We start from the raw sequence: 18,629 nt of genomic DNA on the forward strand, positions 1-18,629 counted from the left end.
CAAACGTGAAATGAATGAATCCTACTTTCTGGCAGGAGAATTCATTGCTGCCAGATGCTATCTAAAATACAACAAAAATATCCAAGGCTTGGTTCTCACAGGTCAAATCCTCAGAAGACTGGATATGTAAGGTGTTTCCTAACTTTAAAATGACCTAGCAGGCCGAGTGCAGTGGCTCACGCCCGTAATCCCAGCACTTTGGGAGGCTGAGGTGGGTGGATCGTTTGAGGCCAGGAGTTCGAGACCAGCCTGGCCAACATGGCGAAACCGTCTCTACTAAAAATACAAAAATTAGCCAGGCGTGCTGGTAGGCACCTGTAATCTCAGCTACTTGGGAGGCTGAGGCAGGAGAATCACAGGAACCTGGGAGGCGGAGGCTGCAGTGAGCTGAGATCTCACCACTGCACTCCGGCCTGGGTGACAGAGCGAGACACTGTCTCAAAAAAAAAAAAAAAAAAAAAAGTAGCCAATTAGAATACATCATTTAATATTTGATCAAAAGATCAATAAGATAAGGGGTCATTCCAGATGATCTGCCCAAAGAAACGCCTGCTGAAGTATTCACCTCTCTCTAGCTATCGATCTTTTTGGTGCCTGTTCTCTCTCAATCTAAGCTTTACAAAAAATGCTACATGCACCTTCTTGGTTGCTTTTTTTTTTTTTTTTTTTTTGGCAATCCCTGTGAAAGCTTCTGATACCTCAATATCTCAGGGAACATTTCAAATAATCCAAACATTTTATGAGTTCTGAACCTGAGAGGAATCAAGATGTGGCTAACAGCAGGAATCGTGAGTGTTCTCAAAGTATACGAACTGCACCACCTTCCCTAACAGGCAGTGGGAGCAGAAGGCCAGCAATTGAAAACACGGGTCACAGCACCTTTTATTCATCATCATACAAACTGATGTGACACGAAATACACCCAACATCTCCAATCAGTCTTAATGCCTTTCAAAATCCAATGGGAAAGCCCAAGACGCCGCCTCTAGTGGGGAAGCCATGAGCCTTCTGCCTTTGGATGACACAAATGGGAACGATAGAGGTACAGGAGGTCTGCCTTTCACGCCGGACCCTCCAGTGCAGCCTCAGGCCGGACACAGCGAGGCGGCACTTGGCACAGAACGTTTTCCTGAGACATTGTCACACGCTAGAGCACTCCAGAGGCCCCAGCCCCTTCTCAACCCAGAGACCAGGATTCACGGGGAGCGGCTGTACCTGCGGCCCCCCCACAAGACTCACACCAGTGGACAGCACTCCAGTCCTCGGGTCCACAGCTGCACGGAGCCATGGGTCCAAAACAAATTCTCCACTGAGATGGGTCCACAGAGCCTGGTGGCCACAATGGCTGGATCTAATGTCTTCCTTTATGAATACATCTGTGCACCTTGGATCAGTTAAAAAACGAAATACTTCCCGTCTTGATGATCAATATGCAGAACCGCGTACAGGTGAGGACTCTTCTGGCTGGGTGGTACGTGGTTGTTGTATTTTTGCTATCTAGTTTCTTTTATGCAAATTTGTAGCAATTGCTTTAAGACAACCCACTTTGCCTCAGACAGTGACCCTATTAAGACCACGTATGTTTACAGAAAACTTGGGAGTTTGATTTTTCTTTAGAGTTCTCACTTATAACAAGAAGTAAGAGGTGTCTGTGTATTGAGAGAAACAGTGGCATATACCACACAATCTAAATTAGGTTCTTTAACAACATTTGATGCGGTCTTACTCTAGGCACTAAAACAACTTCTTTAAAAAAATAAAACTGTGATTTCCAAGGCCTTTATTTTATAGGGAAGAGGAATAAAAGATCAACGCTAGCGAGTGTTTTGTCATGAGCCCAAGGCCCACTGGGAGTCTCTGCGAGGTCATTTGCCCTTTAGATTCTGCAAAGGCAAAAAGAAATCGATACTGATTTTTAAAAATTTATCTTAGGAGCTCTGGTCTCCTGCTGATTCCACGGATGCCTGCAGCACTTGTATCTGGAGAATGGAGACAATATCACCCCAAGCTCGAGTTCATTTGATGAGACTACTATGTATAAAACAGTTAATTATATACATAAATAAAATAATTCTCATAAATTAAAAGTCAAATGATCTCCCACTATTCATTCAACTGAGAGGTGAGAGCTAGGCGCGAGTGATGGTGGGTGAGGTGAGGAGGTGAGCCCCGCAGACCCTCCTGCATGCTGCCTGGGGATGAACTTTCCTTAGTTCACGAAGGCATATATTGCACAAAACAAATTCCAGCCCTATCCTCAAAAGTCTGCTGTTTGGAGTGGAGGGAAGTGCTGAGAAAGTTGCGTTTTGAAAAACACAACCATCCTTTGTTCTGCTGGCGACATCAGGACTGCTCCTTACCAATCACTCAGCCACGCCGGTGTTTCCTCAAGATGGACTCCCAGTGAGTGCAGGATCTGGGATAACTGGCAAAGCAGGACACCTTAAGGCAGGTTTGTCCTCTCACTGTAGCCACAAACAGAGTACCAGGAAAGTTAAGAGCAAACTTCTCCCCACACCTCTCAGTGTTTCTTGTGGTGGGCAGCAGGAGGGCTGGGTGCCTCCCCAACCCTGGCCCCTGCCCCCGAAACTGGTACACAGACATGACAGCATGTGTCCCCACACACGCAGACCTGGCTGTTCACCGCACATTCAGTTTTAGGGGCAATTAATGCTTCTATTAGTGAACTAACCTCTCTGCTTTCATTACCACCTGGCAGGAAATAGCATTTTCTCTGTGTTTCAGAAATACCTACACTTTGCCACTGTAAAGATCCAAACTCATTCAATATTTTTATAGAAAACTGGTCATGAAATACACCAACCTTTGGAACTGAAGTTTAAACAGAAGGAAAATAAGAATTTTCCCCCGTTTCTTCCACTCAGGGGATTCTGGCTTCAGCCAGAATGGACACATTTGGATTGCAGAGAATCCGGAGACGACCCGGAGGAGCTCCTGGGGGCAGCAGGGAGGCTCGCTCCTCACACAGCCGCACGACCCTCTGCATCTGGGCAGCTGTGAAGGGTGGACAGGGACCGATGGTCCTACAGTGCACATGACTTTATCATGTTAGCATAAAACTAAAACACAATATTGGCCATAACAGTCTTGAACATATAATGTATGTTTGAAATAAAGTTAGGAAAAAAACTCTATTGGAAATCGACTCACGGATATTACTAAGATGCCTTTTGAGCTGGGGTCAGTGACCTCACGTGACCCCTTGCACATGATGACCTTGATGACCTCGAAGGCTGCAGGATCATGTGCGGCTCTGCATGCCTCACATATGGTTTCAGCCCATAGTTGTATAAGAACCAACTCAGCTCCTAGTTCAAAGAGAATAAACGTTACTTTAACTTCTACCTGCTCGCTGGCAAAAAAATCCAGAAGTGAGGAGAAAATGTTCCCTGCTGCCTGCTGCCACCTGTGAATACTGTCTGTGTTCTCATAGGAAATGAGCTCAAAAGAAAAAAGAAAATGAACCATTTGTGCTCCTAATCACTTATCTCCTGCCTCTTACGATCCTGCTTCTCTCTCAGCTTCACTTTCCCGAACCCTGTGTCGGGCGAACACTGGTTCTGTAAGGGGAGGCAGATGTGGCCCCAGCCCAGGACTTACTGCCTTAGTAAGGCATAGTGTGGAACCCCATCCAGTTTAAAACTCTTGCCTGCCAGAGGTCACTTCTAGAGTTAAGCTGACAGACCGTAATGGTTGCTGGCGGGGGATCTGGAGATACTCTGCAAAGCTAAGTCAACCTTACATTGCAATGTATGACTTTTTGTTTGGTATCCAGCAAACAAATCTAAACAAATCCCAAACATCCCTCTGCAGTTCTTGCCCCGAGTCTCCCGGAACGCAGCTCAGTAGCTGTACATCTGCTGCTGCTGCTCTGCCTGCACCTGGGGCTGGGCCGCCTGCTGTGGGGGTGCCTGCGGCTGCGGGGGTGGCAAGACGTCAGTCTGGGGCACTGCCCGCCATGTGAGCGGGTGCTGGTCACTAAGCTGGCTCCCCAGGGGCGTGATGGAGTTGACCAGGGTCGTCAGATTGATGAAGTGGGCCACAGACTGTGGGTTCGAGGCTTCCGGCTGGGGGTGGATCTGGACGTCATTTTGACGGTTGTGCAGCATGGCAGAGCCACTGACGGTATCAAAGGTCACGGTCAGGATTGAGTTGTCCAGCTGTAACTGGCGTTCAGGGGTGGTAAGGTGCCCCACGGCCACCGGCTGGAGATTAGTAAACTGAGTTGCAGCTGCAGTGGTGATGGGGGTCACGGTGATATTGGTCAAGCCGACTGAGCTTGATGGTGTGGTCACATTTGGGTCACCCAGGGTCACCACTACCTGGAAGATTCACACACAACAAAAATCAGTTCATTTTTGCAAAATGGGGAACGCAAGGACCTCCCCAGGATGCGCTCTGTGTTACCACACCAAAGAAGCACGACATTCTTTGGTGAAAGAGAAAACCGAGTTAATTTTGTTCTGGAAAAATTCCAGCAAGAAACAAAAACAAGAAACAGACACAATCATGAAGGCAATGAGAAGGAACTAAGAAACAAATTAATTTCACTGGCTAGAAAAAAATTGAAAAAAGTAAGCACGAAAAAGACGGAAAACAGATGCTTCCTTTTCTATTCATTCCTCTGAAGTGCCCTGCTGTTGGTAAATGAAAATCCCACCACAAAGCTACAAAGAGCAATAAAGATATTTGCAGTACCAATCGCTAATAAGAGAAAGCATTCTCTTTCATGGAAAGGGACGAAAGGCCAAATAAATGAGGAACTTTTGCAATCAAGATTACCATCCCCCAAAACAAGAGCGAGAAGTGCAGTATTAGACACAGACTGATCAAACACTGAGAGGCTTCAAAAGCAAAAGTGACGAAGGCTGAGCAAGACAGAAGGTTCCACTCGAGAAAGTGGGATTGTGGGATTGTCTTCACCTTGCAGACTGAGGGATCCTTGCTCTCCGGCTAGTCAGCAAATGCACAGGGGTGAGCTTTCATCATAAAGGCACTTGGGTAGGCCACCTGTGACCTCCCCAAACTGCAAACAGCCTACCTAATTCCCACCCGGGCAGGGATATCTCTCTTCAACATGCTAGAATGTATGTTGCTACTAACAATGACAAGCATGATTTATAGGTCAGAACTCAGAAATGCTCACATGAAACATGCTTAAGTGAAAAACAGAATATGTCTGCTGCCTTCAACCACATGAAGTCCACATGTACACTGTGTGCAGTAAAAAGAGATGGAGTCACACACACATAAGGCTCTCATGCTTAGGGAAAGTGACCGGCACCTAATCAGAACATAAAGCAGCAAACTGACCTGCTGAATGCTCTGTACTGCGGAATTGGTCTCGTCGCCTACGCTGCCTGTGAACTCCGTCTCTTTCTCTGAGTATTCGCTGAAGGTGGCGTCCTCGGGCACCGGAGCGCCTGCCTCCTCTTCTGGCTTCTGCTTTCTCTTGTGACTTCGCTTGGCAGCTTTCCCGTGCTTCCCTTCGGCCAAATCCTCCTGCTCCAGAGTCAGCTCAGGCTGCAGGAAAATCAGTTTCAGCCAAGAACCAGGTTAGTCGGTCACGTCATGCAGCGGCCAGGGCAGCCCCAGCACTGCCCTGGACACACTCTCGAATCAGTGGGGACGCTTGTGGGCCAATGAGCTGCCACAAGAAACAGAGTGACCACAGCTGGGTCTTGTATTTCTAAGGATCGGGGCAAGTTCCTTTAGTTGCAGATTTAAAAAAAAAAAATACATACAAGTCATATTTTTAAAAGTTGTATTTTATGCTAAAATGTAAACACTTCTTAGAAACTAACTTTTTAAGCCACTGGGTAAAGGGAAATGTTTCTGCCCGGGTGAGCTCCTACAGCAAGGCTGAAAATGCTTTCAAATCAGGGCTGTCTCTTCCCCAAGGCTGAAACAAATCCACTATAAAAAACAATTTTGAATTAAAATAGATTTGACCACAAAACCTGCAGGGGACAGGAAACGAGGGCCCAGCTGCAGTGATGATCCCAGTGGGTCCCCTCCCTGCACCCTTCCCTGCAAGTGTCCAGGGCACTGCTGGGCTGTGACCACATCTTCTGAACTGGGCCGGCTCCACACCAGGCTCACTCAGGCTCACAGAGGCCGCGGGGCAGTGGTGGCTGGTGGGTGGTCACCTGACACTCCTCTCGGGCTTCCTGTGCCATTCCACACGACCTGACCCTAACCCAGTGGCAGACAGACCCAGTGTGGGCCTACATCGTGGTCATGGTGGGACAACCCTTCCCCCCATGCCTGTGACTTGCCAAGGGTAGAAATGGCCTGTGGGTTCTGGGGCTGGGGCTGGAGCTGCCGTACGTCACTCAGCCGGACCCAGTGCCCTTCATGAAGACTGCGCTCTAAAGCGCTGTTTCAGAACAAGAGGCACACGTGTGATCTTAGATCACTGAGAGCATGACACATTCTCTTTAAAATAAAAAAAATTTTTGCTAACTAAAAATTTAGTATTAACTAAAAATTTCTTTAAAAACTAAGTTGATCTAATTGGTATGTTTAAACTTATTTTGCTTAGAACAATTTAATGATTGTTCTTTTTTTTTTTTTTTTTTGAGACAGAGTCTCGCTCTGTTGCCTAGACTGGAGTGCAGTGGCACAATCTCAGCTCATTACAACCTCCGCCCCTGGGTTCACGCAATTCTCCTGCCTCAGCCTCCTGAGTAGCTGGGATTACAGGCGTGCGCTACCACATTTGGCTAATTTTTGTATTTTTAGTAGAGACAGGGTTTTGCCATGTTGGCCAGGCTGGTCTTGAACTCCTGACCTCAGGTGATCCACTTGCTTTGGCCTCCCAAATTGCTGGGATTACAGGCGTGAGCCACTGGCGCCCAGCCAATTGTTCTAATTTCTACTTTTTTCTGGAAAACATCTGTTTTCCAAAGTGAGATACACCAGTATTCAACAAACTGAGGTCGTAGAAACTACAGAAACGAGGAGATGATCTAAGAGGTTCTGAGGGGAAGAGAAGCCAAGAAAACGGGGTAACCTGGCCACGGGCTTGCCCAGAGCTGCTCCCTCCCAGCCTGTCCAAGCCCCTCTGGTCCCTTCTGCAGGTGTCCACTGACCCCAAAGTTTCTGAGCCCCTGGGGCCCCATGCTGCTCACCTGGACGATGCCGATGGAGGAGGCGTCGATGGTGGTGGTCTCCGGGAGGTGGTCCAGGTCATCGATCCTCACTGCAAGCACCTATGAGGAGCACAGGGTGTGAGCTGGGGGTCAGGGTGCTGCTGATGCAGGTGGGAACCCAGAAGCCACACACGCCTCGGGACCACCTCCACCACTCCTGCCCTTCCCTCCCAGGCATCCCCCGCACTTCCCAGTCTCCTCTGTTCAGCTCTGACTTTGAAACTCTGTGTCCAGAAGCCCAGGGCTTATCCTCACCCCTTATTTCACGATCCCGCAATGCTCTTGCCCCTGTATCATCTCACGTCCGCTCCCCCGGGGGGAAACTGTGTCCTCCCTTTTTGGCCCCTCACCAAAGGGGTGAGGTTTCAGTGGCGCTTCTGTTATTTCCAAGGGAGACCACAGCAAGGTAAGATATGGTAGAGCAAACTTGTTCTATGAACAATCACCAAAAATGAGACATTTGTGCCTTACACGTCGTACTTTTTAGTTGAATCCATACACAAGTGCTTTCATTTGTTGGTTTTGTGATGAAGTGACGCCCTGCCCCTACCTTCCCTCCAATGGCCACACTGAACGGGGTCCTCAGCACGCCCCATGTGTTCACAGGGTCCCTCCCACCAGCTCAGTGTGTCCTGCCCAAAAGTGAGTGACCTTCACCGCCCACACCCTGCTTACAGCAGTTGCGTTTGTTCCTGTGATGACCTAATTAGATCATAAGAAAGACATGGAAAATGAGTACAGAGACAGCCGAACATGATAAAGGGGAGGGGCTAAAAAACAAAAATAGCAAGAGTCTGCCTGTAAGGGTGCTTCACCCAAACAGCTTTGCCAACATCTTTAAATTTCTGATCAACTAAAGGAAGTTAAAATGAAAAAGCAGACTATGTTTTGTGGATGTAACTCATTTAAAAAAGCAGAGAAGTGCATCATTAAATTTACATTCCATGACTAGGTCTGGGCCCCTTCCTGGAAAAGATGACAAACAAAGGCTAGCCTGTAAGTGTTTTAAGTTAACATAAATCCTGCAATGGCTTTGAAGACTCCAGTGTAACTCTCATTGACACTGAGCACAGATCTATACTGTGACACTCGCCAAGGACCCTGAGCAAAAGCAACCAGACTGCTGTGGACGCACTCTCTACCATCACCACCATCACCATCATAAGCGTCACCACCACCATCATCATTACCACCTCTATCATCAGTATCATCACCATCAACACCAACGCCACCACCAACAACACAACCACCTCCATCACCATCATCACCATTACCAACACCATCACCACCACCTCCATCACTATCATTACGCTCATCACCACCAACACGGTCACCACCATCACCACTACCACCACCATCATCATCAGTACCACTACCATGTGGCATCACCACCACTACCATCCCTATTACCACTATCACCATCACCACCATCACCACCACCACCACCATCTCCACCACCAACACCACCATCACCACCATCACCACCACCACCACCACCACCACCACCATCACCACCACCAACACCACCACCACCACCATCACCAACACCACCATCACCACCACCACCACCACCACCATCACCACCACCACCATCACCAACACCACCATCTCCACCACCACCACCATCACCACCACAATCACCACCACCACCAACACCACCATCACCATCACCACCACCATCTCCACCACCAACACCACCATCACCATCACCACCACCATCTCCACCACCAACACCACCACCATCACCATCTCCACCACCATCACCACCACCAACACCACCATCACCATCTCCACCACCAACACCACCATCACCACCACCATCACCATCTCCACCACCATCACCACCACCAACACCACCATCTCCACCACCAACACCACCATCACCGCTACCACCACCACCACCACCATCACCACCACCACCACCACCATCACCACCACCACCACCAACACCACCATCTCCACCACCATCACCACCATCACCATCACCAACACCACCATCACCACCATCACCATCACCACCACCACCAACACCACCATCTCCACCACCATCACCACCATCACCATCACCACCATTACCACCATCATCACCACTATTACCACCATCACCATCACCACCACCACCACCACCATCACCATCACCAACACCACCATCTCCTCCACCACCACCACCAACACCACCATCACCACCACCACCTCCCCCATCATCTCTACCACCACCATCACCGCCTCCACCATCACCAACACCAGGTCCCCCATCACCACCATCACCTTTACCGCCATCTCCACCACTACCTCCACCACCATCACATCGATATCATCAGTATCCTAGTCACACAGTCTGAAAGCTGACGCCACCAAAGAACCACCATAGAAACATTAGCTTCACTCTTCTTAGGAGATAAGAAAAAAGTGAAAATTGCTTTCTGTGTTTTGTTTTTAATGTAACATTCATTCAAAGTAAAGAGAAAAACCATAGCTTGGAGTCACAAAATAGTATCAATCCTAAAAGATTCCGAATCTCTGTAAGTAGTTTATGCCTGTTTAACTAGTCCAAGTTAAACTATAACTAGTTTAACTTAACTAGTTAAGTTAGTCTGACTCCAACGAACACCTTCTTCCTCCTGAATCTGTGGCATCGCCAATGGGGACAGGCTCAGGGGTACTATTATCCCACTCTCAGACAGCCAGGCCTCGCTGCGGTACACACACAGGTACACAAAGCCGACCCAAGTCCCCTTCCTTCCCCTCACACTGCTGTCTAGGGTTGTCTCTTCCGTATCCTCTATTCTAGTTTGTAATCACTTTGCCTGTCTACTTCTTATTTTTCTTTCTGTCTCCTACCCAGACCGTAAAGTCCAGGAGGGCAGGGATGGACCCTGGCTGGCTGGCCCATCACATCACTGGTAGGCATCTGTTTGAGTTAATGTAGAGGGAAACAACTGTGAGATGATCAAAAGGAATGACACAAAGAGAGCACAGGATAAAAGGCTGGAGAAACAAATTGGTTCGAGAACAAAGACGGACAAAATCCCCCCGCACCACCTTCCCTGGGTCTGGAAGGCTTTCTTTTGAGTCACTTGGTTCTGTCTGGGTTGGGCTTGAGGGGAGTGGGGATGGGCAACACACAGCCCAGTTGAAGGAGCAGAGCGCAGAAGGTGAACTTGCAGTCGGGCCACCTTAGGAAGTGGTTTAATCCTGGTGAGAGGACTCTGCCTGACAGTGTTTGTGGGAGATGTCTTTATCAGTAAGGCCTCTCCACCCAGCTATGCACATCAAAACTCCGGTGTGCAAAAGTGATGTGCACAGTCTTTATCAATACGCTGATGTCTAGAAACCCACAGGCCATGGAGAGGAACCGCTCCAACGCCAGCCTTGCTCACGGGCTGCTGGGTGGGCTGCAGGGTCTGCCCTGCCCCTGGGGTGCCAAGGTGGTCCTGGTGCTTCGGGTTCCTACTTCCCCAACTCCATTTTCTAGGTAAAAACACCAGCTGGCCACTACATGAAAAGGGAAGCAATGGAGCTCAGTTAGGGGGATCCAAGCTCCCCGCTGAGCAGGGCACAGGGCAGAGTACACAGCCACGGTCCCCTGGCTTCCCGGACCGGAGAGCAGGTTGAGTCCCTGCATCTTCCTGGGAGCCTGATCTGGCTACAGAGGAACAGCAACACAGCGATGTTCCGGGTCACCCCCAAACTAGGGAGCCACCAGACTGACACCTGAGGCAGACGGTGCTTTCCCAATTCCAAAAGGAAGTCACTTTCATTACAGGACATTGGAAAATGGAGAAAAATGTGAAGACAAGAAATTACCCGTAACTTCAAGAACACGAGAAAAATCACTGTGGGATGTTTTGCTCCCTTCTTTACCTACCTCATTTATATAAGTGAGTATTACATATACACACAATCTGTGTGACGTGTATTGTATATACACACATTATATATGTGCACAACATATACTGCTCTTTCACGTACGTAATGAGCATTTCACAGTTTCAGATCCATGTAAGCATGTGTGTGCAGGCAAACACACTGCTAAACTATCACTAACTGAATCGTGTTCCTATTGCAGGATGTCGAGGGGTTGGAATAATCATTTATTAAACACTCAAGAAATACTGTGATGCTGCCTTCGAGAAAAACATGCAATGGTGAGAGCGGCGGCTCATGCCAGTCGGCCAGTGTGGTCACTCTGAATCTAAAACCCCCTGCCCCCTCAACAGGCAAAGGATGCCGCTGCTACCGTTTGCGTTTCTGGGATGCGTGGTGAGCTGAACGCCTTTCCGTGTGTTTTTCACCACGGCTGTTCTTCCTGCATGAGCTCCCTCTCCGTGTACACCGAGTGCGCGCCACGTGTTTTTCAGTGAGTGCTTGTTATCACTAATGTTAACAGGCTCTATCTGTCTAACACAGTCACAGCCTATGCAGATTTTTCTTTTCTTTTTTTTTTTTTTTTTTTTTTGAGATAGAGTCTCGCTCTGTCGCCCAGGCCAGAGTGCAGTGGCGCAACCTCGGCTCACTGCAACCTCCGCATCCTGGGTTCAAGCGATTCTCCTGCCTCAGCCTCCCGAGTAGCTGGGACTACAGGCGCCCGCCACCATGCCCAGCTAATTTTTATATTTTTAGTAGAGACGGGGTTTCACCATGTTGGCCAGGCTGGTCTCAAACTCTTAACCCTGTGATCCACTCGCCTCTGCCTCCCAAAGTGCTGGGATTACAAGCATGAGCCACCGTGCCTGGCCCAGATTTTTCATTTTTCCTTTGGCCTGTATTTGTTCTGAGTGCTTATGGAGTCAAACCTGGGTTCACAACTCCTTTTGCTGCTTTTACACTTAGAGAGTCTACCCCTTTCCGTGACCTGACAACCAAGTTTTCCTCTGGTTTTGTCTTTCAGGCTGCTCCTTCTTAAAGCATATTCAATTACGGAGCATCCAGGCTTCCAAGCAGTTGGGCTCTGCCTGCGTCTGTACGGTCTCCCCCTCCCCATCCTCAGGGTCATACTCTACTCGGCCCCAGCACCACGTGGAGCCCCCATTTTGCACATTCGTTCCATGAGAGGGAAGAATGGGGGGAGTGGCAGGGCTGTGCCTCCATTTTGCCGTAATTTCAAGGAGGACATAATTTATAACCTTAGCAAAGGTCTGCCTGAGGCTCTCCTAACCTCTCCCAGCCACTCACTCAGCGCCTCCTGTGTGGCAGGCAGTGCCAGTCACGGAGGCACCTAAGACTCAGGCCCTGCCTCCAGTACTTGGGGTCTGCAGAGGGAGGTGGGCCATGTGCCAGCATGGGGGTGTCCGGTGCACAGCCCGCTGGCGGGGCACGGAGGGGGCATAGCCACCAGCTTACCTCGGGGTGCTTGCGCCGCATGTGTCGGCTCATGGAGGCCCTGGTGGACACCTTCGTCCCGCACAGCTGGCAGCTCTGCGCCTCCACCTTGTCGTGTGTGAGCTGAACGTGCTTCTGCAGCATGTACTCGGTCACGTACTTCTTGTCGCACACGGAGCACGTCCACTGCTTGCCCACTTTTCACACGCACGTAGACACACATGCGCATGGAAAGGAAGAGACACGCAGGTCACTAGTGCAGCCATCCCAATGACCCTGGCCTGCTGGACAAGGCAAGAAGCCTGTCACGCCCTGCCCGTCCTGAGAGGGCTGGTGCTGGTCCCCGAGCACACATGAGCACAGAGCCTCTGTCCCTTGGGGAGCACTGCCAGCAGCAGCTGCATCACTGAACCAATATGAGAAAATTCAAGAAGGGATACTTGAAAGCTGTGGCGGGTTGGCCTTTAGAGGCCAAGGGGCTACCATGAAGCCAAGACACCACTAAATGTGCTGGAACCGTCTAGATAATAGAATAGTCGTTTCCACCCCCACAGGCGCTCAGACAGCCCCCACAGCCTGCTGCATGTGGCCCCGAAGGCTCCTGCAGGCTGCGCCGCTCACCTGTGTGGATGAGCTTGTGGGTCTCCATCGTGTTCCTCTCGCTGAATGTCTTCCCACACAATTCACACATGAAATCTTTAATCCCTGCCGAGAAAGGCGCACATGACTTCCTATGTTTAATGAGTGTTGTAAGTCCACATCAGGGCATGTCTTCTCCCTGACACGTTCCAGGCACTGCAGAGCCTTCAGGAGAAGGTGAATTGCAAGAAGATGGCAGACAATGAACGCTCATCCCCAGCCTCAGCCAGCTAAGTGTGGCTCGGAAAGTTTATGCTTCCATGGTGACATTTCATATCAAAAAAACATGAGATGTGGGAAAGGCTGTCTGAAAACACAGACAGAAAGTGGAACCCACACGTGGACAAGCAGAAAAACGATGGGAATTTCTTTAAAGCATTAATGTATCCATACCTCCCTTAGTCCAGGAAGCTCTTGGGCAGCACATGTGATATTACAATGAGAGAGGAAACAGTAACTGAAATCAGGACCAATGGCAAGGAGGACACAGACGAGCCAAGCGTAAGAGACAACAGAACTGCCGTGCTTGGACAAAATGAGTGTGATTCTTCAAAACCTGACTAATTCAAATGAGAGCTGATGCCAGGCACGGTGGCTCATGCCTGCGATCCCAGCACTTTGGGAGGCCGAAGGAAGATTGCTCGAGTCCAAGAGTTCAAGACCAGCCTGGACAACGTGGCAAGACCCTGTCTCTACAAAAATAAAATAAAATAATGAGCTGGGCATGATGGTGTGTGCCTGTAATCCCAGCTACTCGAGAAGCTGAGGTGGGAGGATCACTTGAGCCCAGGACTTCAAGGCTGTAGTGAGCTGTGATCACATCACTGCACTCCAGCATGAGCAACACAGAGACCCCAGCTCTAACAACAACAAAAAGGCAAATTAGAGCTTACTTGACTTTTTAAAATATTTGAGAAGTACTCAGTCAGTCCCGGCTCATGGATTGGCCTCACAGGAGCCAGAAGCGGATGCTTTAATAAACCAACACCAGAGGTGGCAACTCCTCCCGCACGGCCAATCGCGCCCAGGGATTCTAAGACACCCCCCCCTTCCCAGGGAGGGGCCTTAACCCCCCAGAGCCTCCCAGAGTAGGGAGGGTCCCTCCCCAGGTCCAGGGACAAGACTAGGAAGTATCACTGTTTTGTTGCTTGTTTTAAGGACACTTTTGATTGACATCAAACTCATAGACAGAAAAACACAAATTATAAGTGAGTGTGTGGCTCAACAAATTTCCACAAAGTGAATGGACAAAATAACCAGTTCCCTGATTACTAGGGAAAAAGAACCAGCATAGCCATCATCGTGACATTCCCAGGGTCAGGAGGTGCACGGCAGGTGGCCTTGTGGTGGAAACAGGTTTAATTAGAGCCCAGGGGAGAGGCGTACAGATAATCCTGTTAAAATCTGTTATTTTATGGATGAGGAGGCTGAATCTCCCAGGACAGTCTGTGGAACTTGAGAGGGTGAAGATGAAAAGGCCGGCCCTTAGTGACTCTGTTTGAGAGAGTGTGGGAAAGAAAACCCAAGCCTGGTCTTTAGACAAAGCCTCTCAGATGATTCAGGACATCCAAGAGCGAGCATCCCCAACAGACGGCCACGTGAGGAAAGTTTAGAGGTCATTCCTCAGAAGCTAAAGGACCCCAAAAAGACACCCCAAAATGCTTGGAGAAACAAGAGAAGCTGTGGGCCACTGCCCTGAGGAACGGCCATCGCCCTGGGAACAGCCACTGCCCTGGGGAACAGCCACTGCCCTAGGGAACGGCCACTGTGGGGGATGATCGCCAGAGGAGAACTGGGAGTGTGTTTGTTTCACCAGCCTAGACACCTTGCTCTGACGGCTGTCAGCACCCCACCAGGTGGCACAGGAACTGTGCTCCCCAGAGCGAAGGGAAACGTGTGGCACTTAATTACGTATGTGGTCCACACAGAGGGAGACAGGCAGGAGGCCAAAGGTGGACCAGCTTCCTCCTGGTGCAAGTGCTCACATCAGCTCACGTCTGAGGGGCTCTGGGGGGTCAGGGGCAATGGCCCCGCTTGCCTAAACAGGGCAAGCAAGAATGGAGTCCATGGTCTGTTTCACCCCAAAAACTGATGGGGAGGTGGACCCTATGAATGTGCTTAAACAAAGGTTTCCCCTCAAAATGGGAACAAGACAAGTAATTTTTAAAGGCACACTTAACTCAGTCCTGAGGGCTCACTGTGGAGCATGGGACAGAGGCCACCACAGCCCAGTGAGTTGGTGGCGGCAGGCAGAGTGTGGGGTGTTCTGAGAACCCAGATGAGGGCATGCGGCCCAGTCTTGGGGAGCAAGAGTATCCCAAAAAATGTACAGCATATACTGGATAGAGACTCCCCAGGAAAGAGATGGACAGTACACTTCTGAAGTCCAGGGGCAGAGGAGGCCAGCGTGCCCGGCCAACCCAAAGCAGACCCGTGTGGCAACCTGCGCCGCTCTGGGGAGCAGGGGAGGAAGGTGGGCAGGTGAGGTGGGCCGGATGATGGCAGGACCCAACACGCAGTTGAGGGGCCCCCGGGGAGCACTGAACAGGCTCACGCCAGGGAACTTCACACTGAGACACAACTCCACCACTCAGGGACAACCTTCTCTCAATTCTGATGTCTCAATTTTCTCTTCACAAGCACACACACACTCGCCCATACAGAAGTGTTTTATGAGAATGGCCTTGTATTAGCACTGTGCAGGGTGCTCTAGTGTTTTATAAGAATGGCCTTGTGTTAGTGATTGCGCACGCTGCTCTTTGATCTGTCGCGTCACCGACTCCTTTCTGTGCACATCAGTGTAGAACACACATCATCCAAGCGGACACCTTGCTCTTTTCTGGATGCACCATGGCTTAGCCATTGCTCTACCGCGGCCACGTCTGACCTTCCAGCGCCTTCCCTAACACAAAAGATGACAAGCAACCTTGCATGCACATCCCTGGCCCTTGTCTGGTCGCTATTTCTTGTGCATGTTCCTGAGGGGGAAACAGCTGAATGGGAGGAACATTTAAAGACTGACCAGTCTCCCAATGCCCGAGGTGAGCTGTGCAGCATGCACGGCGGTGACAAGGCCCCTGTGGGAGGGGGGGCCTTTTGAGATACACAGCTGCTCACCACGGCTCCAGGAAGCTCTCTTGGGGAATCCGGCACTCACTGGGAGTCACAAAGAGGAATGGTCTCGAGGCGGTTCTCTCTTCTCCCACGGCCCACCTGGCTTCCCTACGCAGTGAGCGCCATGGCTGGCGTGGCCCGGACCTCGGACTCACCCGTGTGCCGCTTGCAGTGCTTGAGCATGTTGACCTTCTGCGCGAACCTACGGTGGCACTCCTTGCACTCATACTCCTTGATGCCCTTGTGCAGTTTCATGTGGTGGCGCAGCGCGTGCTTGGTCTTCATGCCTTCGAGGACACAGCGAGTCAGAGGCAGCCACACCCCCACGCAGCCCATCCGGGGGCCCGTGCCCGAGACCCTGGGGCAGGCACAGGCAGAGGCCTGTGCGGTACTGGTGAGGGTGTGGGCCGGCCCCTAAGGATCCCGGTCAGTCCACCAGCGGTGAGACCTGGGAAGTGACTGTGTCCAGAGGCCGGGAGGGACTGACTGCAACATCAGGTGCACTCACTCCTGCCAGGGCCTGGCTGAGCCCTGACCACGCGAGCAACGCCGGGGCGGTGGGTGAACTTCCCTGCGTGCCCATGGCAACCCGGCGGGAAAATTCGGTGAGAGACAGATTAATATAAGCATGACTAAGGGTTCCCTTCGACCTTGGCAATATGAGTGGCGATTGGGATTCGGACACGAGACGGTTTCAAGAGTGGCTTTCAATCTACCTTTAATTTAAGAAGCCAATCTTAAGAAGCTGAAATGCTCCAAAGCCTCACTCACAGCCAGTGGGGAGAGGATGGCCCTGGCACAGGGGCTGAGTCAGAGGGTGTGGTGCCCTGTCAGGGACAGCACTGTACAAGGCCCTCCGCAGGGGGCACAGGCACGTGCGGCTTGGTACACCTGACCGGGAGGCTGACACGCACCAGGGCACAGGGAGACCCAGCCCAGAGGCAGCCTCCCCACCCCCAAAGAGGAGCCTTCACTGTGCCTGCCCAGGGCGGTGGGCAGCCTGCACTCCCAGGCCACCGTGTACCCTCCACATTTGGTGAAGAACTACTGAGCCTGAACACAGCTCTGTCGTAAGCTGGTCAATGGTTCCCCTCTGATTCCACCCTCACCATATGCAGGGGTGACCGTCCACCAGCTCCTGCCAGAATTCTAAAGGCCGGGCCAGAAGACCTCCCTGGCTACGAGAAAACTGCGCGGCTGGGCCAGCAGGGGGAGCAAACGCCCCGCGATGAAGCCCGCCGCCAGCACACACAGCTGCAGGGCTCCTGGCCTTGGGTGGGGACGGCACCTGCAGGCCTATTACCAATGACCAAAGAGTGATTTCACCTGAAAAAGTTACTTTCAATCTTTTTGATTAAAAAAAAAAAAGAGTGCCGGTCATTGCTGACATGCCCAGACCCCAGCACTTCCCTCTTCCTGCTTCTAAAATGAACATATTCCAAATTTAAAAACGAATACAGTCATAGAGAAACCAGCAAACACAGAAGAGGTGGCACCTCCACATTCTGACCTCCGCACCACAGCCAGCGTTGGTGACAGTAATGCTTTTCTTCCATTTAACAAAGAAAATCTGCCAACAGTTTCAGAATAAACACAACTGCCCCACGGAGGAAATTTTAAAGCTTGCTCTACTGGGACTGTGATTCACTCCATTTACAAATTACCGCGGGGAAAACTGATGTTTTTTAAATACTTATAATTTCCAATTCCGAACAGGGCATGCCTTTCTTATAGCTTTCAACACCTGGTGTCATATTCTCACCGGCCACACTAAGTTCTTGCAGCTCATTCCTGAGTGGTTCAAGGCCCATGATGTGATTCTGAACAAGACATTTTCCTCCACACACACAGAAAACCTACTGGCAGGGCCCCTGCCCCCACCTGCTGGTGACAGGCTCTCACGACTACTAACAGCCTCCCACTTGGTCCCTGACACTGACTAAGCCCCTGGTGAGGGCTAGAATTTCTGGAAAAAAATGTAAAGTAATAATATGCAACAGTGTTTCTTGCAACACTGTAATAATAAATGACTATAACAAAACAACCAGGAACTTTATAAAATAAAGGATCTGGTTATATGAATCCACATGACGGAATCGTACCAAGGGTTTGAAAAACAAAATCAGGCAATATTTACATGTTCTGATATAAAAAGATCTCCAAGATGTATTTTCAAGTAAAAAAAAAAATAGCAAAGTATCAAAAAAATAAATGAGCACAGGCATGTGCTGGTATGTACTCGCAACTGTTACATGACAGCAAGATGACTGCTGAAATTTGGTATTCTGTGAAATAAATCTGGCAACTAAGGTATTAATGCCAGCATTTTATTTCAACTATTCAGAATTCATTTTAAAAAACCATGCAACTAAATAATTC

General features: G+C 50.1%; 2 protein-coding genes across 3 annotated transcripts in view; both read right to left on the bottom strand.

The window, feature by feature from the left end:
• Positions 1-857: 857 nt before the first annotated feature.
• LOC100599906 lies at positions 858-3,007 on the bottom strand. Its single transcript, XM_030806304.1, is given in 5 exon segments — positions 858-1,129; positions 1,216-1,255; positions 1,258-1,384; positions 2,825-2,989; positions 2,991-3,007. Coding segments are annotated over 5 exon segments (537 nt in total). The 3' UTR covers positions 858-941.
• Positions 858-18,629, bottom strand: part of PRDM15 (PR/SET domain 15) — a 76,264-nt gene continuing 58,492 nt past the window's right edge. For both annotated transcript variants that reach the window (XM_030806302.1, XM_030806303.1), the window contains 6 exons: positions 16,406-16,537; positions 13,119-13,202; positions 12,519-12,694; positions 7,155-7,235; positions 5,335-5,544; positions 858-4,343 (listed from right to left, as the gene is read on the bottom strand). In XM_030806302.1, the coding sequence (XP_030662162.1) occupies positions 3,864-4,343; positions 5,335-5,544; positions 7,155-7,235; positions 12,519-12,694; positions 13,119-13,202; positions 16,406-16,537 (1,163 nt within the window). In that variant the 3' untranslated portion in view covers positions 858-3,863. The remainder of the gene's footprint in view (positions 4,344-5,334; positions 5,545-7,154; positions 7,236-12,518; positions 12,695-13,118; positions 13,203-16,405; positions 16,538-18,629) is intronic.

The sequence above is a fragment of the Nomascus leucogenys genome, chromosome 25, assembly GCF_006542625.1.
Source record: "Nomascus leucogenys isolate Asia chromosome 25, Asia_NLE_v1, whole genome shotgun sequence".
Lineage (NCBI taxonomy): Eukaryota > Metazoa > Chordata > Mammalia > Primates > Hylobatidae > Nomascus > Nomascus leucogenys.